The following is a 24,781-nucleotide window of genomic DNA, read 5'->3' as shown; positions in this document are numbered from 1 at the left end:
TTTGCAAATATTTTCTCCCATAGGTGGTCTTTTTGTCATGTTTATGGTTTCCTTTGCTGTGCAAAAACTTTTAAGTTTAATTAGGTCCCGCTAATTAGGTTTTCAAGTATGTTAACCCATAACTAAATCTACCTGCTTTAGACTGGTAGTCATATAGGCTCAAACACATTCTAAGAGGTCTACATTTTTTTACTCCCCCGCCCCACCCACATTCTGTGCTTTTGATGTCGTATTTTACATCTTCACGTTTATCCTTTTGCTACTATTGTAGTAGTTATCATAGCTTTTACAGTTTTTTTGATTGTTTTTTTAACATATGTACGGGCTTATTTAAGTGATCTTCAATCCTTTTATTTATTTTCCTTTCCTATTGTGATTTTCCCTTTCCTATAGATTCTTGTTTCTTTTCTATTTAGAAAAGACCTTTCAATATTTCTTCTAGGATAGGTTTAGTATTGTTGTATTCTTTTAGTTTTTGCTTGTCTGAGAAATTCTTTATCTCTCTGACTATTCTAAATGATAATCTTGCTGGGTAGGGTATCCCAGGTTGCATTTTTCCCTTTCAAGATTTTGGATATACGGTGCCACTCCCTTCTGGCCTGCAAAGTTTCTGTAGAGAAGTCAGCTGATAGTTTTTTGGAGGTTCCCTTGTAACTGACTCTGGTTTTCTCTTGCTGCCTTTAGAAGCCCCTCTTTAATTTTTGCCATTTTAAGTGTCCTGGTGTGGGTCTGTTTGGTTTCATCTTGTTTGGGATCCTCTGTGCTTCCTTGATATCTGTTTCCTTCTTTAGCTTTGGGAAATTTTCAGCCATAATTTCTTCAAATACATTTTTGATCCCCCTTTCTCTTTTTTCCCCTTCTGGAGCCCCTATTATATGTAGGTTGGCACTGTTTATATTATCCCATAGATCTCGTATGTTGCTTTCATTTTTTTTTTTTTTCCATTTGTCTTTCTGTCTGCTCTTCTGATTGGGTGATTTCCAATATTCTATCTTCCAGATCACTTATTTGTTCTTCTGCATTATTTAGTCTGCTATTCATTGCTTCTAGATTGGTTTTTATCTTGGCAATTGAGTTAACTAATTTTGATTGGTTCTTCTTTATAGTTTCTAGTTCCTTGTTGCAGTGATCTGCATTTGTATCAGTAATCTTTCTTAATTCCGTCGGATTTTTACTACCTCCTTTTTGAACTTGGGGTCTAGTAGACTGGTGAGGTCTGTTTCATTGTTCTTTCAAAGGATTTCTCTTGCTCTTTTAATTGGGAGTAGTTCCTGTACTTTTTCATTTTACTTAGCTTTCTCTATCTCTATGAATTTAGGAGAAACTGTTATCTACTGTGGTCTTGAAGGGCTCTTTTTATGTGGTGCATCCCTGTGTAGATGGTGTGAGTCCAATATTTTTGGTGCAAGGGCTGTTTTTGGTATGGATGCCAGCTAGGTCTTTCCTCAGAGTGTGTTGGCCATTATCCCTTTAATAGGGGATGTGATTGGTGTTGTGGTGACCAGAGCCTGTACTGGATGTTGGGCAGGGCCTCCTCTGTGCTTTGTGGCTGTCATAGCACTGTCAGGAGTGGGGTCTGCTCCCCAGTTGTTGAAGTAGAAGCCTTGAGGGTCATGCTCTGTCATAAGGGTCATGCTGTTTCATAAGCCTCCATTGCCCTTGAGTGCATGCTCTGTCCCAAAGGAGGTGATCACTGAAGCAAGTGAGGCTTGTGTGGTCACACAGAACCTAGACGCTTGCACAGTTGGCGCATGTGGTTCTGCCCAGAGGCAGCCCAAGGTCATGTCCATTTCTCTGTTGTGTTTGTCCCAAACCTAGTGCTAGGCTGTGGTGTGTGTGGGTCAGCGCTGGGGGCCAGGGCACTGTGGCTACAGGAATTGAAGTGGTTGTGCTACTGCCTGGGACCAGGGTTGCCTCTTTGGCAGGCTTCTCCCAGGACTTCTGAGCTCCAGATCTGGCTCCAAGCTGAGGTGTGGGGTGGGCAGAGCTGGAGCACTCTGAACCACTGTGTACTCCTCCCCAAGGTGGCACCACCTGGTGTTCGCTCTGACAAAGTCAGATGTGGCCTGACCCGCCTCCACTGTGTGCACGCCAGCAAAGTCTGCCCAGAGGACCTGCCCTGCTGTGCACATGCTGACAGTGGGCTCTGAGGTTCAGACTGGACCACACTCCTCGAGGGCAGAGTCCAGGCCCCTCCAGCCCCTTGATCTGTCCCAGTGGACCTCCCAGCAGATGAAGGGGCTCCCCAGGGCAAGGGCCTGCCCCTGTGGACCTTCTCTCTTTTATAGATCCCTCCCAGGGGTGCTGGCTCCGCCCTGTCTTTTTTTTTTTTTTTTTTGGTCCTACCTGCTTATGTGGAGATCTTTCTTGCAGCTTTGTTTGTATAAGAGTTCTTCTGCCAGTTTCCAGTTTGTTTTCTCTGAGAATTGTTCCACATGTACATTTTTTTGGATGTGTTTGTGGGGGGAAGTGAGCTCCACTTCATCCTACTCTACGATCTTGATCCCTCCTCCCCAACGTGGATTTTAAATGTTTATTTCCAGCTAGGCCTTGAAGTACAGACTCTGGTCCAACTCCTTTCTGTTACAAAGGATGCAGGTAAGGTTAGAGATGGGATGTAAGGTGCTCGGGGTCACACGGCAAGTCGGTGGCTGTAGCAGGGCAAGACTGAGAACCCTAGCAGCCCAAGTCCCACCCAGACCCTGGAGAGAAAAAGTCCTTAGCTCACACTTATCCACAGAGCTCAGGGAATTACCTCATTCCCAGAAAATGGTAGCTCCCTGTATCTGTCATAGTAATAGCCACCATGTGTTGGAACTCTGGTCCATGAGTTGGGACCAGAGACTGATACTTATGTTATTTCACTTAGTCCTCACAATGGCCAGCAGGTGGGTATAACTGGGAGACTCAGAGAGGTCAAGTATGTTCCTCAAGGCCACACAGCCATGCTCTCTCTCACCAGGGGTTGGGGTTCTTGTCGCATACTCCAGGACGCATCCCTCACCCCTAGTCCAGGTCCTAGGGTACCCCTCGTCCAGGTCCTAGGGTACCCCTCTATATGCACCCATAGCCCCCTCTCAGAGCACCCATGGTAGTGAGACTACCTCACTCTGTGAGAACTTCTGCTGGAGTAGGGATTGGCTCACACTCTTCACCACTGTGACCCTAGAATCTAACCCACAGCGGGGGCTTGGTAAATATCTATGACACACACAGATGAACAGTGTCACAGCTGGGGTATCAGCTTGGGTCCCCCTCCTCCAAAGCCCGTGCTCTCTGCACAGAATTATTCCTCTGTCCTTTTCCCTACAGTACGCAGGAGGTAACCCCAGTAGAGGCTCACAACTTTAACATCAGCCCTGGCAATGGCAGATGCTCCCTTGTGTTTGGTGGGGTTCCTGACCTTTGGAGAGCACCCCACCTGTCAAGTTGGCCAAGGTCTTGCTCTTCCTGCCAAGTGGAATCTCTACAGCCTGTCTGTGTGCCCTGGGCCACACACAGATCTTGGAAAGTGCAGAGGCAGGTAGGATCCAAGTCTGGAGGGAAGGGACAGCAGATAAGGCCTTGCTCCCTACAAACATCAGATGACCTTCCCTTGTGTTGCCGATAGGACTGGCCTGGCACCTTGGGGTATGCTGGCTGTAAGAGCAGGACAGTGTCACCAGGGAGCCTGGGCCTGGACTCCTGCTCAAAGAAGGGGCCAGGAAACCCAGAAGAGAGCAGAGCTGAAGCAGGAAATGCCCACAGCTGAAGGACTTTGAGAGAGAGAGCAAAGAGTAGTTCAGAGGAAAGCCGAGGAGGAAGATGCAGGAGGAGGGCTGTGGGCAGCTGGGCTGCAGGGCCAGGGCTCCCAGAGTGGACACTGGTGTGCTACCCAGACTCCCCCTGGAGCAGCCTGTGTCATGACTGGACAGGAGAGGGTTGAAGGCCCTGCTGCCAGGCTCCATCCAGGGCTCCTGTGCAAGGCTGCCCCAGCTCCGGAGTTCTGTATGAGACTGCTTGAGGCCTTCGTCATGACTGCCTCACAGCTCAGCTTCTCCCTGCCCAGTCCTGCTCCCCTCCTCTCCCACAGAACCCTCCCCAGGAAGCCTCCTGCACATAAGTCACCTCAGAGCCTGCTTCCTGGGGGGCCAGCATAAGCCCTGTAAGGAGAGGTGGGGAGTGGTGTGAGATCATAGCACACAGTGGTTTGGACACAGGGTGAGATGGTGGGAGCCCCAGCTGGGAAGTTTCAAAGCATGTGGGGTGGTGGTAGGGGATCCTGGGGACCCCTGGGGAAGGAGGCTGGGCCAGGGAAGGCAGGCGGGAGAGGAGAGGCCACAGGGCTCCCAGGGAGTTGCTGCAGGGGAGGAGGGTTGTCATGGCTTCCTGGATTAGAGATAAGGTTAGTTTCCCTAAAAGGTGGGACAGGATGAGATGGACCCAAGTTTACACTGAAGCTGCCTGTGACTGTGAACAAGGACTTACATTTTTCAAAGCATGTGTTCACTTAGCCTTGGAAGATTATCGACGTCCCTGCCACTTTATGGCTCAGATTGTTGCTAACAAAAGAGGATTACTTATATCTCTGACAGCGCGCCTTCAAGCACAGAAACTACACACATCTAGCAGGAGCTCTTAGCCCAGCTTCGTGCTTCAGGTAAAAGCATTCTGTGCTTTGGGAAGTGCCAGGCCCAGGCTGGATGAGGGTTAGAGCGTTACAGCTTCCTGGCTGCCTGGGATGTGACAGAGGAGGCCTTCCTGAGAGAGGGCAGGATGACATAATGGGGAAACACTGGGTTCTACCTGGGGCAGCTTGGATGTGGTTCTTGTCTTTCCTTTTGTTGATGTGGTCTATCATATTGATTGATTTGAACATATTGAACCATCCTTGCAACCCTGGAATGAATCCAACTAGATCATCATGTATGATCCTTTCTATGTATTGTTGGCTTCAGTTTGCTCATATTTTGTTGAGGATTTTTGCATCTATATTCATCAAAGATATTGGCCTATAATTTTGTTTTTTTGTAGTGTCTCTGTCTGGTTTTGTATCAGGGCGATAGTAGCTTCATAGAATAACTTTGGGAATGTTCCCTCCTCCTCAGTCTTTTGGAAGAGTTTGAGAAGGATCAGTATAAGTTCTTTGTATGTTTGGTAGAATTCCCCAGTGAAGCCATCTGGTCCTGGACTTCTGTTTGCAGGGAGTTCGGTTTCTGTTTTTTTTTTTTTTTTAATTACAGATTCTATTTCACTTCTAGTGATCAGTCTGTTCACGTTATCTTTCTTCTTGACTCAGTTTTGGCACCCAGAGGGACTCCTCACCAAGGCCAGAAACACCCCAGGCTTTGCCCGTGTTGCATGGTTCTGCTCAGGCCATGTACAGGGAGCGGGCTTCAGAGGATTTGCCCCAGTCCTCCCATCAGGGAAGCGGGGCTGGAGATAGTAGCTGGCCTCTAAGGCTCTGAGAATGTGGGGTGCTCACGAGGCTGCATGGAGCAGACAGGTCTCCCTCAGAATGCGGGTACACCTGGAGACACCCTGGGAGCTGAGCCAGCCCCAGTTAAAGAAGCCTTCACGCCGGAAGCGTTTTTGATCTTTACAAGCACCTTAGGGAGTGACTGGCCAGTCTGCTCAATGTGTCCTGCAGGGCATCTCTACTGGCTGGGGGACTCAAGGCTTAGGCCTCCCCAGGGTGAGACCCATGGTGGTGTGGGTCCATCTATCGAGCAGCTCTGCCTGGGAGGCACTCGGGCTGGTCACATAAGCTGAAAGCTCAGACAAGATTTTTGGTTCTCTCTCGATTTTAAATACCACTCCCAGCCCCGCAGTTTGTGTTCCTCACTTTGCCTATCCTGTTTGAGGGGAAGGGAGTGTGCTAACAGTACATTTTGAGTGAGTTTCCATTTGAATGGGCATAAATTCCAAGTTGGTGACTGGTGAGTGAAGTTCTGAAGGTTCTGCTTTTGATTTCAACTCCCTGCCACGTGCACCCCAATGGATGCAGAAAAACATGTTACTTCCAACAGAGCCAGGGCGGGGGGCTGCTTGGAGATCCAGGCCAGTCCACTTATCCCCTGGTTTTCACAGATGAAGAAACTGATCCCAGAGAAGGGAGAGGGTTTACCCAAGGACCCCCAACCTCCTGGGCACACCCAGGCCTCTGCAGAGTGGCGTGGCTAACCAAAAATCAGACAGCCTACAGGCGAGTGTCTGGTCATCCAGTGAGTTCAGGGATGACATTTAATGTGCCCCAAATGGCTCATTTATTATTTTAAAAGTGTTTTCACTAGTAACTCTAAGAATTCCCTTGCATCTGTGTATTATTTCTCAGCCTACCAAGCCCTTACACAACTCTTTGCTTCCAACAACACTGCTTTGAAGGAGTTCTCATTACTTATGTCTAGAAATGAGGAAAGAGTTGATCTTGCTTGTCCAAGATTGCCCAGGTAGTGAGGGCATAACGTGGACCCAAAGCCAGGCCTGTCTCAGGTGAGAGGTTCTCTCTATGGTACCACCTTGCTTGCTTAGAAATCTCTGCTCGCCCTGCCAAACTCCACGTTCAGCCCAACCTCGGGGCTCCATGCTGAGATCAGGTCTTAGGATAAGTAGAGGTTTGGCCTTTGGTTAAAACATGTGCCAAGTCACGGCTGCACTTGCCCCCTTAGCCCACGAGCCCCCGGAGTATCCTAAGTTGGGCCCACTGAACCAGCATGTCACTCCTTAGCTTGATGAGATGTTATGGAAAGGGGGATGCTGTAGTTTGGTTTTGACACATATACAAGAATAAATCTCTTCAACGAGGCCGCAAGCCTTCCAAAGGCCATTGTCATTTGTGTACACACAAAAGATGACGGTATCAGAAATGAAAGCAGTCTAGAGATGCTATTATTAGGTCCTTTTTATTTGGAGAACTAGGGCATCCATAGGGAAAGTTGAAAACCCAGAGCCTATTGAACCAAGATTATGTTTTCTTATGGATGATGGTAACCATGGCCAACTGTGAGCTGTAAAGTGGCTAGGATGATGCTTACCTGTAATCGGAGGGAAAGTGGGTGGCTAGAATTTTATAGCCTTTATTGTTTACCTTTAAAAGTAGTTTTCACTATGGAAAATATAGAAATACAGATGAAAATTTAAAAGCACTTAATCCTACTACCCAGAAAGGTTCTCTTTTTGGACTTCTGTTCAAATCATACTACAGGCATATGTTCCACTCACACAGCACAATTAATTATGTTTGCATTGCATTGATTATAACAGGATCCCAATCAGGAACCAGCCTTCCAGGATTTGTCAAAAAGTTGCTTGTGGAAAAGCACAGGAGCACATGATGGCTTTGTTAGTCTGGCTGGGTTTCCTGTTGAGTTATTTTGCTGTTCACCATGGAGTTGTAAGGTCAAGGTTACTTGTGACAGAGAAGGGGGAAACTCCTGAGTAGGTGATCTCAAAGGTAAACAAGATTCTGTTTGGCTTTTGCCCATTTTGATCAATCAGTTTATTGCTTTTTCCTTGTAATGACAAAATACATTCATAGCTATAGAAACACTGTACCTATTGAAATTATTGCAGAAAAAATACCTTTGCTATCGTGAGTCTAAAATGCTCCAGTGTTTCACTCACTTTTTTCCCCATTAAAATAATTGGTTTTTTAAATGTGGTGTTTGAAACACATGATTTTTTTTAGGAGTTGAACTAATGAAATACAGCAGAACAGGCAGGCTCTCTGTCTCTTTATATATTTACATACACATATACGTAATTTAAAAAATAAAATTAGGATCATACTATGCATATAATTTTGTATTTTGCATTCGTTACTTAATAGCATATTATAAGCATTTTCCAAGGTGTTTTTCAAAAATATGATTTTTAATGCCTAAAGTATTCCATTATATGTCTGTAACACACATTATTTATCCACTCCCCTATTCAGCATTTTCAGTTGCTCCCAATTTTTTTCTATTATAAACAGTGACTCTCTGTCCACATCTCTTATTACAATAAATTTTAGAATCTGAATTACCTTAATGAGGTTTTCACAAGTATCAGTGATAGTGTGTCACTATCACACATAATACAATGCTTGGCACACAGCAGACATTCAATAATTGGTAGCAATTGGACTTCCCTGGTGGCACAGTGGTTAAGAATCCGCCTGCCAGTGCAGGGGACACGGGTTCAATCCCTGGTCCGGGACGATCCCACATGCCACGGAGCAACTAAGCCCGTGAGCCACAACTACTGAACCTGTACTCTAGAGCCTGTGAGCCACAACTACTGAAGCCCGTGCACCCAGAGCCCATGCTCCGCAACAAGAGAAGCCACCACAATGAGAAGCCCACACACGGCAACGAACAGTAGCCCCTCACTCACTGCAACTAGAGAAAGCCTGCACGCAGCAACAAAGACCCAACACAGCCAATAAATAAATAAATAAATAAATAAATAAATAAAATTGCCGTCTCTCAGAAACCACTAAAAAATAATAATAATAATAATTGGTAGCAATAAATAGGAAATCAAGTCCCTAAGAGGACAGACCTGTTCTGTCAGAGCTGAGAGTTAGGAGAGACATGTGCTCCGTTTCATCAGGGGATGATGTAGGCGGACAGTTAGGGGTAAGCAGATGAGAAGGGATGGGGTGGTGGGTTTTGCTCCCAGAATTAGACCGGCCTGTCAATACCTGAAATGAAATGATTCTCCATTTTGAGCCCAATATAACCTTCTCAGACGTGGTCCCCCTTAGGCCCCAGAGACCCACTGTGAGCACACTTATTAGCTTAATCGCGTGGGGAGGGAGACTCTGAATGACATCGATCACACTCTTGATTCAGATCCTTCAGGTAGCGGGAAACTGTGATCAGAGAGCAAACAGCATAAATCATTGTGTTCTCAAAGATTATTTATTAGCTATTCTCACTCATGGTGGAAAAAAATAAAATAAATGAAATTGAAATAAAATAAGATGAAAATCCAACAACACTTCTTCCCCAAGGACCTCAGGTGGATTATACAAAATGGACCAACAGAGGCTTCGTGTTTGTAGCTCACTTACAGGAGAACTCATTAAAGCAGAAATCAAGTAATGACAGCCTAATTTCTTGTAAGGTATAGGGTCTGACCTGGTGCAATAAAGTCACAAGGATGAGTCTTCCAAATAAAGAGACTAGAATGCTTGTAAGTCTAAGAGCGACACCCCTTCCAAGCTACACGGTTACACTCGGGCACTGCTGGGCTCTTTGGAATGAGTCTTCCCAATCCAGACAATTCCATCACCTGTCCTTGCGGGTGGCCAATCTCTTCTTTGATGGCAGATTTGATTTCAGAGCAGAGTCTGGTCACCTGGAGCTGGATCAGATGAATAGGGATAATGAGGTTCTGTGATGCAGTTGGGAGGTAAATGCTGTGAAGGTTAAAATAATGAGACCAGTTTTCTTATGTGGGCCACAGGTGCTGCTGAGGGCCCTCCCCAAAGAGGTGGGATCTTTACATCTCCACCAGGCGCCACGAGCATCGTGAGACTAACCACACAGCCTCCTAGGACGTGCGTGTGGAAGGCTAGCATTCCTTTGGATGCTTAAACTCTGGGCTGGTTGTTAAAACCCTGGCTCACGCATTTAGAGCTCACTGGGAGCTACAGCAGTACTGTTTGTTCTGTCTCGCCTATCGATTTAAAATAAGTTTATATTTGGTCTAAGAAAGCCCAGTTCTTAAAAGGATTTCCATTCTTTGGGGGCTGAAGGCAAGGGGCACCGTTTTGTTTTTCTTCCTTCTTTTCAAATGCTCGCTTCCTAGCCCACCGGAAGAGGTCTATGTGTTTGTCTTTCATGATGCCTGGCCCCTGGAGGCAAAGAGTCCAAAGCACCAGTGGGGGCAAAGGGTCCAGTCATCATTGGAATGGCTTCAGGACAGCAACACGTGCTGGGAGAGCTGCAGCACCTGATCACAAGGACGTCCCTGCAGTGTCTCTCTAGGTGTTCAGACACTGCCCCGGGCCTGTCCGAGAGGCACCCCTCTCCTTCCCCAGATCCCGAGCCTGAGGGCATGGCGGGCGAGGAGGCGCCTAGGCCTCTGGGATAGGGGTGTTGCAGTTCCCGTGGTAGATCTTGACGTGGCCCTCACACTGGAAGTAGGCATCGAAGACGTCGCTGTAGCCATGGTCCCTCCACCAGGTGCAAAGCTGCCGGTTCCAGGTACAGTCCAGCACGTGGAAGAGCTCAGGGTGCTCCATGCCGATCATGGTGAAGAAGTCCTGGTCCCCGAGGTGACCCCGGAAGTGGTACTTGTTGGCCAGCTGCTGCACCTGTGCCGGCTCCAGCAGGCGGCCGTACAGTGGGGACTGGCGCATGGCCTCCAGGTTGAGCAGCATCACCCCGCTGTTGAAGCCGGGGAGCCCCTCAGGGGGAGGGCCCCCGACCCGCGTCTTGGGGTTCTCATGACGGAACTGCCAGAATGTGTGCCTGGGAAGGGGAAAGAGAACAGATTTAGCCTGATGTGTGTGTGTGGCCAGAATGTGTGCCTGGGAAGGGGAAAGAGAACAGATTTAGCCTGATGTGTGTGTGGGGGGGAAGAGTCTGCCAGTCCTGTTCCCCCGGGTCCTCACAACCACCCAGGAGGGAGGTTCCATTTTCACTCGTTTTACAGCTACGAGAACTGAGACATTCTGAGGTTCAGAATCTGTGTCACACCGCCAGCAAGAGGCAGAGCCGGTCTGAGTCTCCCAAGTCCAAGCCTCACGTTCTTCCCACCACCCTCAGGATGACATCATCATCTCCATCAATCACATCTGTACAGACTTCGTGAGCACCAGGCGCTGCATCCTATGAGACGGGTGTTCTCAGAGGCGATACGTCACCTCACGCCTGAGGAAACTGCACAGAGAGGTTCAGAGACTTCCCCAAAGTCACACAATCAGCAAAGAGCACAAGCAGGGACTTAACCCAGGCATCCGGCTCCAGCGTCCGTTTCTGAGGTTAGTAACAATCTAGGTGGAACTTTCCAGCCCCTTGTCTTTGTGATCTTGAAAAGGAGAGGAGAGAGAAAAGTTGGGAAACAATTCTGAATGGTGATCAGGTAAAGACATAGGGAGCTAAACACAGGCTGAATCAAAATCATTTTTTGCTTCAGAACAAGTCTCATTCATTAAAACCCCATGCCTAGCATTTCTGAAACAGCTCAGGTCCCCCCATGGGTCAAGTGAAAGTGGCTATGGGACAGCCAAGTAGAATTATAGCAATTTTAGAGAGCAGGTCCGCTCAATTTCAATTTCTCTCTAGGCAGATTTAGAAATCTGCTCTAAGTCCACTGGATGTTAGAGCCAAGGGGCCCCTCCTAGGTCCTTTATCCAAATGTTTCCATCTGGAGACAGGAAGTCAGATCCAGAAACCTCCCCATGGGTGACAAGGTTAGAGCACGAGCCACTCTGTTCTCTAGCCTCTTTAACAGCAAGTTCCTGCACAGAATGGGCACAGGAAGGGGCAGAGAGAGACCCAGGCTCCATACCTGCAGAGATGCCATCACAGCAGAGAGGCCTTCGACTTGGAGGAAGGAGGAAAGACGGAGGGCCCTTTGTCATGGGCAAGGGCAGGAGTGGACTGGGGCATGTCCTGCATCAGGCTCCATCCCACCTGTTTTACCAGCTTCCCCTCTTCCCTAGAGTCCGTAGGGTGGGGGATGCAGCATAGCAAAAGCAGCTCTGCCCCCGGCCTGGAAATGCCACCCTCTGGCCTCCCACATAGCAGCTTCCAGACCAACGACAGGGAGGAGCTGTGCAGTGCAGTGGATGGCACAGGGGAAAGAAAACTAGAGGCTTGACCCGGGGTGGGCCACCCTGATGCATTTTCCAGTTCAACAGATTTCTCCGGGTCTGGGAATAGAGAAAGCTTCCTTGAGGTCTCGCATATCACAAGGGGGCCGAGAGTTTGCTCCTGGCCAGGGTAAAGCATTCCATCTGGACATTCTTACAAGTGGAATACACAGGTTCATTGTCTGAATTTCACCACAATTGGACTGTGAGTGGAACAGAGCTCTGGTGCCTACTTGGTGATAACAACCTTGGCAAAAATAAGCTTCCAAAGCAAACAGAGATGCTAGATCTTTCTAGCCACTAAAGCCTGCAGTGATGGGATCATAGCAGGGTTAGAATGCAGTTTGACAACTGTTAGTTCATTTTACCATATTTCTTCCAAATGGTTTATTTCAGGAACAGGTTGCAAACCAGCTAAAATTCTACCAAATAGACCTGGGCTACCACGGCATGGTAGAGGAGGGACCCTCAGACCAGGCAAGGTTTTCTTGTTTTGTTTTGTTTTTACTATTCTAGTTGGAAATTTTATTACCCTGCTCTCAGTAACTGATAGAGCAACTAGACAAAGGATGTGGAAGATCTGAACAAAGCTATCAACCAACTTGACCTAGTTGACATCTGTGAAACTCTCTACTCAACAACAGCAGAACACACATTCTTTTCTCCTGCAAATGGAACATTCACCAAGATAGACCATATGCTGGATGACAAAACAAGTCTCAGTACATTGAAAAAAGTTAAAAATCATATAAAGAATGCTCCCTAACCAAAATGGAATTGCTCTTGACATAAACTAGATAGAGAAAATTTCTAAATATTTGGAAATTAAGCAACACACCTTTAAAAAATCCACTGGCCAAAGAAGAAATCATCAGGAAAATCAAAGTATTGCAAATTGAATGAATAGTCATGTACCCTTTCATTTTCAAAAGCAGGTGACCAGCTGTCCCATGTCCTGAGAAACTGTCCTAGTCTCAGGCAAACCAGGACGGTTGGTCATCCATTGAAATGTTTGGGTTCAGACTACAAGTTATGTGTCACCTTAGGTACAGGGCTTTTCTCTCCCGCTATCTTTTTTAAGGGGAGGGTTGTGCTATTGCCAAGGCACTGGATTCATTCTCCAGAGAGGAGAGACCCGGGGGAAAGGAGAAGATGGCAGCGGAGAGGCAGAGCCGGTGCTCGTGGAGCCCCTGGACACCTCATGCTCCATCAAGCCCACCGGTCCTTCTGTACTTCCCCCACGGTTCTGTCCTCCCCTCTCAGAGGACGGGCGGGGAAACGTGGCACGGGCTGGTGGTGTGGGCGTGGCGGTCACGTCTGTGAGGTCTCCCGGCACCGCCATCACCTCTGCTTCCTCAGCACCTGGCACAGCAGTGCCTCAGGAACCATGAAGTGACGATAAGGACTGAGGAAAAGGTCAGTGCAGCTCAGGCTACATGGCCTTTGATGTCATCTGGCACCAGGGGCAGGAAGAGGTCAGGACAGTTGCCGCTGCCGAGAAAAAACCTGCTGCTTCTCTGAGCCCTGGATCCACCGCTGCCCTGCTGCCAGGTCTATTTTGGGGGAGCGTGAGGAGCAGGGACCCACGAGAGGGTGCTCAGATGTTTGAGAAAGGTTCAGAAGGGTTTCGACTCTTGAGCAAGCTGGGGAGCAGAGGGGCCATCGGCAGCCCCGGGATGCCCTTACCAACCTCAGCAGGGAAGCTCCCCCAAATCTTCTTGTCTACACAAGAGTGACCTGGCACCGAACTTGCTGGGCTCTGGAGGGCAGGGCCAGAGGCAGAGAGGTAGATGGAACATCCTTCCAGGCAGAGACCATAACCTAGGTGGCTCTTTGGGAACATGCTGCCTAGGACCACTGCTTAATCAAGACATAAGAGGCATTTTATAACAAAGAGCCAGAAAGAACCAGGTCTGGAACATCAGCACATTATGATTTGTAAGGAGAAGCAAGGGAGGGACAGGAAATTGGAAATGCAAGCTGCCTGGGGTGTCTGAAGCAGAAACACAGCCTGAAAATGAACCAATGATTCTCTAAGTACAAAATTACTGCCGTTATTTAAAGTGTTCCTACTATCCCAAGATGCACCCAGAAAAACAGAGCGGCTGCTTAGGGGAATGGTGGGTTTCTCTGGCTTCCACGGCAGCTGGTTCTTGTGGAGGAACAGTGCTAGCCTTGGGGTAGAGAGTGATAGAGGTACGTGGAAGGGATGAGAACTCACGTAAGGGGCTCTGATCCCACGTGGAACGGCCTAACGGGGTGGGGTCCCCACTTACACACCCGCGGCAGCACGTGCGGGCTGCAAAGACCTCTTACAATTCTCTACCTCACTCCTCTCCCAGCAGTGCAGGGACATTGTTGCCTGCATTTTAACAGAGGGAACAGAGGCCCTCGGTTGTCAGGGGCAGGGCCCCGACTCGGATCCAGGGCCTCTGACCTCCAGGTCGCTTTAATCTTTGACTACTTCAGATTCCATCACAGGCTAATGTTCCAAGGAGCAGCACTTGGATTTCAGTATTATTTCTGACTTTGGTTGGCAGACCCCAAGGCCACGGGTGCTGGGGACCAGGCCATCAGGTGATGCAGCCACTGCTGGCTTGGAGGGTGGTGGTCACAGAGCACCCCAGACCCTTGCCTTCCTCACGGGGCCTGGGCTGACCATGTATATTCACAGGGCACTGCCCGTAGCACGTGCTGAGGCTGCAGGAAACCTCTGTATGAATGAAGGAATCCGGTTCTGAGAGCTTCCAGAAGTTTCTCAGATTAACCTCTATGGCCACAGCCCAGCCATGTGGTGCTGCCTAATTGTTTCATTTGGGCCTGTGTGCAGTCTTGTTCCCACCCCCATGGTCACCTGGAGACCCACACTAGAGGGGATAAGGTTTCTTCCCCCTTAGAAATAAACTTAACTGTAAAACAAGGCCTCGTGCAGATGGTCTGTTGTAAATACCAAGTCCTTCCAGAAGTCGACGAGGCTTGCTGGGAAAGCACAAGTGAGGAGCCTTCAAGCACATTCTTCTAGTTATGGGTGATGCATTTTCTAATACTTTTTTTATATCGAATACATCCTAATTAATAGTCATAAAAAGGACTATTAAAAGCTAGTGGACTAGTTCTAGTGAGGAAAACCCATCCTTACAGGAAGGGGTGTTTGAAGTATTATAGTTTTGAAAAAGCAGAGCCATCTCCTCCCTCAGGTCTTTCCTCTGATGACCATTGCTAAGGTCACTCCAACAAGTCTCTCAACCAGAGACCCTGGCTGAGAACCTAAAGCTCACGTCCTCCAGAAAAGGACCCACGTTGCCGTGAATCATCCCTTCCTCCTCCCTGCACACCACCCCAAATCACAGACTCTTTTGCCTCCCTGTTTCTTCATGATTTTTTTCTCCTGGGTTGGCCTTTCTCAGCTCCTAAGGCTCAGTTTTCTACTTTCACTTCCAAGCGGGGAGAAGCAAAGAAAGATGGGAACACATACTGGGCCCGGGCAGTCTGCACAACACCCCTCAGGAAGGTTCTGGGAGCCTGTGCCGACTCAGGCTGAGTTCAAGCCGTAGGTTTTCAGGCTGAGAAGGCCCTGTTGTAGGTCTGGGATTCACAAGGACGGCCTCACACGCGGCACATCTCACCGTGGCTCACCCCTCGAGTGTGCCTCAGAGTCGAGGGCAAAGTCTCTAAGGAGCAAGGGAGGCCGGCCTCCACCCGGGGAAAGCTCGCCATCTAATCAGCAAAGACTGGAATCAGGAAACGCTACTTCCCTCGTGCCCGTGCTTGTGTACCAGGCCCAATCAGCTCTTGTTTGACTTGGAAGGGACCCTGTTTTCCAGTCGTCCGAGAGGAAAGGCCAGGAGTGAAGAGCCATGCTCAGAGGCGGCCCAGCATTCCACCCAGCCCCGGTCCTGCGAGGTGACAGGGGACAGTTCTAGGGGATGCGGGGATGATTTCACAGCAGTGGCACTGTCTCTCCACCCTGCCTCGGGCTGAGGCAGAGGTTCTGCGGGACGGGCGCTGACCCTTCATTCTCTAGGGGAACCACTGTCTTGTGGTATCAAACTGGAGAGGGCGTGGACCGCGTGGAGCTGTGGGCCCCGTGAAGCTTTAAACTGCCTGTTTCCCTAGGGCATTTCTTGCCACCGAGAGTCACAGCTGACCCTTGTTAGGATCTCCTGCTGGCAAGGCCTGAAGCAGGGAGGTCTCTGACTCTGCTGGTGAGAGAGGGTAAGAAATGTTCCCAAAGTCACACAGGTTATCAGTGGTAGGACTGACAGGGGCCCCTCATCGGCACTGGTCAGTCAGCAGAGAGGTGCCCGAAAGTCCACCCTGCCGTGTCTCCTAGTTCTTCATGAGATGAACAGGAACACCAGAGAGCACACTGAACTGAGAAGGTCAATCGCCGATCACTCAGATATTTAACAGACCCAACCCATGCGGAGGTGAGTGGGACATCCCTGCCCTCAGGAAACAGGCAGTGCAGCAAGGAGCTGAGACCCGGGTGTGAACACACCAGTGGTGGCGGTCCTGGGGTGGGGCTGGGGGGGCTGCACCTGGACCCTGGATGCCTGGGCTAGGGACCAGCGGGGTGAGCCCCTGGGCCTCTCAGGGCCTTGGTTTGCTCAGCGATCACGTCGGGATTTGGATGAGACACCCCTTAGGGCCGTCCTGGACTCCAGGAGCAAACACATGCCAGACCCTGCCCAGCGCCAGGCCCCTAGGAGTGGTCCTGGCTGTCACCATGGGTGCTCAGCCACTGAAGGCAGACGCCCTCCCTGCCCAGGCTCTTCTCAGGGTGTGGTGGTATCTCAGGGACCAGCCCTCGTCCACCAGCCAGGCGTCTGCAGGTTTTTGTTTCGACACAGCTTCCTGCTCCAGGGAGTCTGGAATGACTGTCTGTCTCGTTACCAAAGCAGCACCGGCTAAGATCCGTCCACCTCTGTGGGACTCTAAAACCTGGCAGAGCATTGGAATCATGGAGCGTGAACACCCCTGCCGGCAAGGCTCTGACCTGCTGCAGGACAGCCCTCCGAACGCCCCCAGTCCTCCTTTGCTCTGGAGCCCTATGGGCGGCTTCAGTGGGCCTGAGGCCTCCCCTGGCACAGCACCACCAGGGCGCCAGCCGCTCCCCCGTGCCCTCAGGAGGGGTGGGATGCCCCTCCCTAAAGCATCTGTCCCCGCCCCTGGCCCTCCCGCCGTTCCCCGGCCTGTGGGACATCTCGGCTTTCCTCCCACACCTGCTGTCCTAGAGCTGTGAACAGGTGGGTGGGGCTGGGGAACCCATCACCACTCAATCTGACAAATGGCTCTAGAGCACTGAGGTGCCGGCACTGGGCTGGGCCCTGGAGGGCTGCATGGCGAGGAACTAGGGGAGGCACAAGGGACAGAGATGATGGGGGAAGAGGCATTGCAGGGTTCAGCCAGGCAGACGGAGCTCGGAGGGGCTTCAGGCCTAGGCTACTACAGGGGTGGCGGAGCCGCCAACAGCACGGCGGGGCTGGGAGGATGCAGAGGGGAGTGACCCCATTCAGTCTCGAACAGATGCCCAGCAGGGAGCTGGACACAGGTGTGTCAGAAGCACAGTGCAAAGCAGGCAGGACAGAATTCTGGAGAGTGCTGACATTTAGGGAATGGAGGACGAGGAGCGAGGACACAGGTAGGACCTCTGAGTAGCCGAGCCGCCTGTCCCCCACACTGACGCGGGCCGTGGGGCCCTCTATCTGCCGTGGGACCCCCTGAGGAGCCGCACCGACCTCCAGCTGGACCTGCAGGCCCACTGTGTGCACTTTAACCCCGCATCCCCCAGCCCTGTGTCCCAGGTGCCCGAAGTGCCCCCAGCCTTCCTCCTTCACCCCTACATCCCCATCCAATCCAGTGGGCCTCCAGGCCTTCTCTCCACAGGTGCTGCCCTCCAAACCCTCTTAAAAACACTGACTGCTCATTCTCTGCCTCCCATCTGAACAAACACTGATCAGGACAGAATGACACCCCAGACAGCACTAAGTATCTCCAGCCCTCCCTCCCCAAGTAGAAACCAATCCTGCTGCCACTCCCCCAGACTGCAGGGATGCACACTGCCTCCCCCGACACACCCTTCCAGAGCTGTCCCCCCACCGTGCACTGCAGCCACACCATCAGTCTAGCTGCCTCCCTGCCTCCCTGCTCATCACCTCTGCCCACCATCCATACCCTCTTCTTCTCTGCTCCATCCCTAGGGCACCCTCAATAATTTCAACAGCCGTGATGAGAGCGTCACCTTGGCCTCAGGGTTCTTCAAGCCCCACTTGAGCTAGCCACTTGGCTCCCCCTTCTGTGCACCTTGCCACCAGAAGGCACTCCGCTCCAGATTTAATGTGATTCTTATCAAATTACCCATGACGTTTTTTTCACAGAACTAGAACAAGCAATCCTAAAATTTATATGAAACCATAAAAGACCCAGAATTGCCAAAGCAATCCTGAGGAAAAAGAACAAAGCAGGAGGCATAAGACTCCCAGACTTCAGACAATACTACAAAGCTACAGTAATCAAAACAGCATGGTACTGGCACAAAAACAGACATATGGATCAATGGAACAGAATAGAGAGCCCAGAAATAAACCCACACGCCTATGGTCAATTAATCTTCGACAAGGGTGGCAAGAATATACAATGGAAAAAAACCAGTCTCTTCAACAAGTAGTGTTGGGATAGTTGGACAGCCGCATGTAAATCAATGAAGTTAGAACACACCCTCACACCATACACAAAAATAAACTCAAAATGGCTTAAAGAGTTATAACACATGACACCATAAAAATCCTGGAATAGAACACAGGCAAAACATTCTCTGACTTAATCATACCCGTGTTTTCTTAGGTCAGTCTCCCAAGGCAATAGAAATAAAAGCAAAAACAAACAAATGGGACCTAATCAAACTTACAAGCTTTTGTACAGCAAAGGAAACCATAAACAAAATGAAAAGAGAATCTATGGACTGGGAGAAAATATTTGCAAGCGATGTGACCAACAAGGGCTTAACTTCCAAAATACACAAACAGCTCATACAACTCAATAACAGAAAAACAAACAACCCAATCAAAAAATGGGCAAAAGACCTAGACAGACATTTCTCCAAAGAAGACATACAGATGGCCAACAGGCACATGAAAAGATGCTCAACGTAGCTAATTATTAGATAAATGCAAATAAAAATAACAATGAGGTATCACCTCACACCGATCAGAATGGCCATCATTAAAAAAATCTACAAATAACAAAATAGGGTATGGAGAAAAGGGAACCCTCCTACACTGCTGGTGGGAATGTAAGTAGGTGCAGCCACTATGGCAAACAGTATGGAGGTTCCTCAAAAAACTGAAAATAGAGTTGCCATATGATCCAGCAATTCCACTCCTGGGTATACATCCAGACAAAACTATAATTCAAAAAGATACATGCACCTCTATGTTCACAGCAGTACTATTCACAACAGCCAAGACATGGAAACAACCTAAATGTCCATCAACAGATGAATGGATAAAGATGTGGTACATATATACAATGGAATACTACTTAGCCATAAAAAAGAATGAACTAATGCCATTTGCAGAAACATGGGTGGACCTAGAGATTATCATACTAAGTGAAGTCAGAAAGAGAAAGACAAATACCATATGATATCACTTACGTGTGGAATCTAAAATATGACACAAACGAATTTATCTATGAAACAGAAAGACTCACAGACATAGAGAACAGACTTATTGTTGCCAAGGGGGAGGAGGAGATGGGGAGAGATGTATTGGGAGTTTGGGATTAGCAAACGCAAACTATTATACATAGGATGGATAAAACAACAAGGTCCTACTGTATAGCACAGGGAACTATTCAATACCCTGTGATAGACCATAATGGAAAAGAATATGAAAGAGAATGTATATATATGTATAACTGAATCATTTTGCTGTGCAGCAGAAATTAACACAGCACTGTATATCAACTATACTTAATAAAATTAAAAAAAAAAAAAAAAAAAAGAAGGCACTCTCCTCCAGGGACAGGGAGCTGAGACAGATCCCCTCTGACCACATCCCTATGGAACCTGCCAGTCGGCCCCTTGGGAGTCTCTGGGGCCCACCTCTCCTTATTTTCTAGATTGTCAGTCTTTCCTGGCTCCCCTGGTTCCCCCCGCCCCAAGTCTAAACTGCCCCCCAGCACCTCACCACATGCCTGGAACTTGACAGTGTTGAAAGCCACAGAGAATGAAGACCCAGAAATGCTGCAGGAGGTGCCCGAGACCTTTGAGAGGTGAGTGATGGAGCCTAAGAGGCCAGACACTTGGCCCTGGGGACACAAGAGCAGGGGGAGCAGAGGCAGGGCAGGCAGATACCCCGGCAGCAAAGAGAGGGCACAGGGAAGCGTATTTACAGAGAGGGAAGCGAAGCCACACGCCAAGGGAAAGGGATGCGTGTGCCAGACTGAAGAGAAAGGAAACAGGATGAATGGCAGGGTGGCACTTTGAGGAACGATAATCATGATAATGGCTAATATTTAGTGAGTACTATGTGCCAGGCCGTTTTAAGTTCTCATTTAACGTTTGTAACAAACCCATGAGGTAAGAACTATTATCTCCATTTTATAGATAAGTCTGATAGGAAGATATAAAACATTTGCCCAAGGTCAGAGGAGCCAGGCAGAAGAGTCTGCCAAGAAGAGGGAAATCCTGGGATGCATCTGAGCCTGAAGGAGGGAAAGAAGTAAGAAGGTGCAGTGGCTCTGAGGTGGGAGCAAGGGATATTTTAAAAGCTCATTTTTGGTCAACTCTAAATCTTGGGAAGGTAAGAGGTGAAGTCATCTCTGGAGATAGAGGAGCTGGGGTGCAAGAAGGGCCTGAGAAAGAGAAATCGTCTATGAGGGCCCCTCGGAAATGTAATAAGGAATCAATAAAAGATGAATGAAAGAATTTGCTGGAGTAGCGAGGGCGTGAGGAAGCTCTGGATTGATAACCAGGATGTGCCTTATTCACCTTTATGTCTTGAGAGCCTAGCATGGGCATTTGATTCCCAGCACACCCGTGAGAACTGCTAAGTTTCAAATGAATGGATGGATGAATGGATTAAAGAATGAATGAACAAAAGAATAAGAGACTGTAAGATCAGACAGCAGAAATTTAAAAGAGGAGAATGTTGATGAAGGTGGTGGAATAACAGTTCAGAAAGGCAGTTGGGAGACAGTGCGCCCTGGACCCTGTGAGCTGGGGCCATGCAGGTCTTCACCAGGGGGAGCCAGGTCTCCTGCAGGGTGAGGATAGAGAAGGCAAGGGAGAAAAGTTGGTCCCATGAGCTCTAGAATCCACACCTGTGATGAGATGCGGGTGTGACAAAGGTGAGCCATGAACAGCCGCAGATGGTAACCTGACCCAGTGGTGCCCACAACCCTGTGGACAATGCCCTTCCCAGCGCTGGCTCTGGAAGAGCCCCTAGCTTCCAAGTAGCGGGGCTTGTACATCACTGCTAGGGAGCAGCTCAAATCTGGTGTGAGCCCTGGGACCAACCAGGAGACTGCAGGGCCTGCAGCCAGCAGGCTGGGCTGGTCACAACCCACGTGCAGGGGGCCCCAGCTCAGCTCCACAATCCTGCCCTTTCCCAGAAGTCGGGCTGAGGGAGGGACTTTCATCAGGGTGAAGACAAAGCCAGAGAGAGTCACCTTCAGAATTGGCTCACTGCTCCCAACAGCCCCGTGGCACTAGGGGACACGGGAGGGAAGTGCCCAGGACACATGCCGGGTGTTTTCCGGATCAGTGAGCAGAACGTAGGCGTGTGCAGTAAGGGTGATGGGGAGGAGCATGGGTGGAATTTAACCTTGTGTCCGAACTAAGCTCAACACCCATCCAGCCCAGTGTCCTTCACCCTGATGTGGCTGACCCGGGCACAGAGGCAACCGAGCTCCAGGAAAATGTGTTACTTCCCAAGCCCAGAAGCAGTCTGTGAGCTGTCCCACTTCATCTCAGCTGACCTGTGCCTTTGCCTGCCCCTGTGAGCTCTCCCACTTCATCTCAGCTGACCTGTGCCTTTGCCTGCCCCTGCTCGCTGTCCCACACATTGTGGCACAGGTCTTGGTCAAGGGTAAAACAAGTGATCGGCATGTTGACACAAACACTGGGGCTCTCCTCTCACCTGTCAGGCACACGGCAAGGCACCGTGGGGGGACAGCGACGGGCCAGACACAGGCCCTGCCCCACGGGAGCCTGTCACGGGCAACAGCACTTCTCAGATGTCACCATGCCAGGGACTCACCTGGGATCTTGTGAAAATGCAGATTCTCATTCAGATGCTGCATTTCTGACAAGCTCCCAGGTAATGCTGATGCTGCTGGCCCGACGATCATACTCAGAGGGGAAAAAAAAGGTATTTTTAATAATTTTATAAAGAAATGAAAACCACATGAGTAGCAGTGATATTTTATCATGAAAATGGCCATGAAATAGGTGGCACGGCCACTTGCAAATTTTTATGCTAATATTTGCTGAGCCTTCTCACGTTGCACAGTCCTAGGGGCCTGCTGGGGAGAGGCTTCCTGGAAGCAGGGCGCTTATGGTGCCAGGAGGGAGGGCCCAGGTCTGCTGCCTTCCATCCCCAGGGATTAGCAGTCAGTCTGGGGTGGAGGGGGAGGCAGGTATGTATTAGCTGTCCACTGACTTGAAAAAAAAGTGCCGGTGCATGACGGGGTTAAGAGGTTCTGAGGCAGACAGTCCGCGTTCAAATCCTGGTGCCCTCTGCTCACTACCCTGCACAAGGTGCTACAGTGCTTTGTGCTTCAGTCTTCCCATATGGAAACAGGGTTGTTGTGAGGATTTTATGAGATAACGCAGGTAAAACAATCCCATCAGACGAGATGATGGAAGCCAAGGACACACGTCACCTTCAGTGAGAAGCAGTGTGGATTCTCTGTGGCTCAGTTCCCACCCCTGCCCCATTGAGATGACCCCTGGGGTCTCTCCTCCAGTTTCCCCAGCACCAGAGGCCTCTGTCCTCATCAACTCCTTCTCACCCATATCCCTAAGTCTTCAGTAAACATCTGTTCAAAGCCTGGTACAGACCAAGCGCTGCACCTGAAATAATGAGGAGGAGGAAGAGGAGCTGCCATCACTCATGCAGCCCTTACTCAGCTTTACATACATTCTCTCAATCCCTCACGACATCTATGGTCAGTACAGATGAGGAAGGGAAGGCTCAGAGAGGTTAAGCAATGTGCTTGTGGTCACACAGCCCTCCTGCGAGGCTAAGCCCAGAGGTGAGGCTGTGGGGGCAGGAGGAAGTGCCCTCCCTGCTTAGTGTTGCGCTCCCAGAGGGGCCCATGAATGTGTGGAGCCTACAGGGTGGGCTCTCAATCTCCTGTGCTCTCACCAAGTTCAGAGCTGGAGTGAGAAAGAACTCAGAGAATGGATTCTCAGAGGAGGTCTGGTTGGTGGAGCAGAAGACAGGATAGGGGATTCCACACACCAAGACTGGGGGTGGGGTCTGAATTTCGTCAGGCCAGTTCCAACCATGGAGCAGGCTATGTAAGGGTAAACGGATAGCAGGAGTGAGCCAGCGTGCTCCCTGCCCCAGGTGCACTTAGAGGCAGGAAGCCTGGTTCCAGTCGTGGCTCTGGCCCTGGAACCAAAATCCTGTAGCTGAAGAAACCTATAGAGATCACCCAGGAACACAGAGAGTGGAAGCAACTTGCACAAGATCACCCAGCTGAGCCATAACAGCTCACATGCCCGGGCACCACAAAGCTGCCTGAGGGCCCTCCCACACCAGCAAGATGGCAGCCTCAGCTTTTGTCTCATGCTTTCCAGATTCTGACCAAGGAAAAACACACTCTTTTTTAGGGTCATAGTATATCAGTTCTTTCCCTAAAATACCTAGGTCAGCCCTTGCTGCCTGTTCTTCACTTGCCGTCATCTAGTAAGTTTAACCACCCAAGGATGCTCTCTGCAAACCCCCCACCCCTGCACACAATCCCAGGACCCCATCAGCCTTTGGAACCCAACCGCAGGGACCCATCCCAGAGGCCTAGAGTGTGCAGGGCACTGAGGACACAAAGGTGAATCACACAGAGACCTCTGTCCTGCAGGAACCATTTAGGATGGGACAAGTAGTCACCACACTGGGGACGGCTCACCTTGGCTCTTGGCAGGGAAGTCTCTCTGGCGATGCCGGAGACGGGCATCCTGCCAGCCAAAGGAGCTCAGGGTAAGAAAGGGAGGCCACAGAGGCAGCCACTCCCAAATTCTCTCAAAACACTGAAACCCTCCAGAGTCCATGCTTCATCTGTGTGGCCGCAATGTCTTCATGTGGACAAAGGGCCATCCCCATGAGACTTAAATTATTCAAGCATTCTAAATCCTCCTGCATGAGGTCAAGTAGGCAAAGAAACTATTGTCATTTGGAAGTTCAGGTTGAGGACAAAAGGAGGCTCAGTGGGGTCCCTGCAGGATGGTTCAGAGAAGGGGTGTGTGCTCTGGAGAGAGAATATCTAGGTTTGCCCCCAAGGCTCCACCCCTTTCCAGCCTCTCTGCAAGGGACAGTGACTTGGGACCAGCGTCAGAGAGTCCCATCCCCAACCCGGGCCCTGCAGTGAAGTCAGAGAGAAAGGGAGCAGGCGTTCACCCCCCTGTGGGTGAACACCCCGAGAGCCCTGCCCTGCCTGTGGGCTGTGGTGGGCGTTTATGAGCCACCATCTGTGTATGGTGACAAGCTGACAGAGTCCAGGACGGATGAAGGGAGACCACCCCCATCCTGGGCTCATTCTGACCATTCCCCCAGCGGCTGGCCCAGTTTAGTTCATGCTCTTGGGCCCCTCAGAGCCTCGCCCTTTGGGGGTGGTGATGGCATGACCCATGTGCTCCGCACATGGAAAGAGGCCCTGGATGGCGGGCTGGGCCAGCCTCCTCCTTCACCCCGGGGCTGGCCCGGAGGCAGCCATGCCTTCTGTGCTGTGTGGGCCTCCTGCAACTCCGTGGGGGCCCAGATACAG

The 24,781-nt window shown here is 49.9% G+C and overlaps 1 protein-coding gene and 1 long non-coding RNA gene across 4 annotated transcripts in view; one reads left to right on the top strand and one right to left on the bottom strand.

Moving 5' to 3' along the window:
- LOC133093984 (uncharacterized) overlaps positions 1-24,781 on the top strand; it is a 54,447-nt gene that overhangs the window by 27,783 nt on the left and 1,883 nt on the right. The window contains exons 4-5 of one of the 3 annotated variants that reach the window (XR_009701344.1): positions 10,627-10,954; positions 20,002-20,066. This is a non-coding gene — a long non-coding RNA (uncharacterized LOC133093984). Of the gene's footprint in view, positions 1-10,626; positions 10,955-12,184; positions 12,269-20,001; positions 20,067-24,781 lie in introns of those variants that run through there. The other 2 variants (XR_009701342.1, XR_009701343.1) reach the window with 2 other exon arrangements.
- XXYLT1 (xyloside xylosyltransferase 1) overlaps positions 8,876-24,781 on the bottom strand; it is a 190,827-nt gene continuing 174,921 nt past the window's right edge. Inside the window, exon 4 of the mRNA XM_061194331.1 lies at positions 8,876-10,442. Coding sequence (XP_061050314.1) covers positions 10,046-10,442 — 397 coding nt within the window. The 3' untranslated portion in view covers positions 8,876-10,045. The remainder of the gene's footprint in view (positions 10,443-24,781) is intronic.

The sequence above is a fragment of the Eubalaena glacialis genome, chromosome 6, assembly GCF_028564815.1.
Source record: "Eubalaena glacialis isolate mEubGla1 chromosome 6, mEubGla1.1.hap2.+ XY, whole genome shotgun sequence".
NCBI classification, from domain to species: domain Eukaryota; kingdom Metazoa; phylum Chordata; class Mammalia; order Artiodactyla; family Balaenidae; genus Eubalaena; species Eubalaena glacialis.
This window is presented reverse-complemented; position numbering and strand designations above follow the sequence as displayed.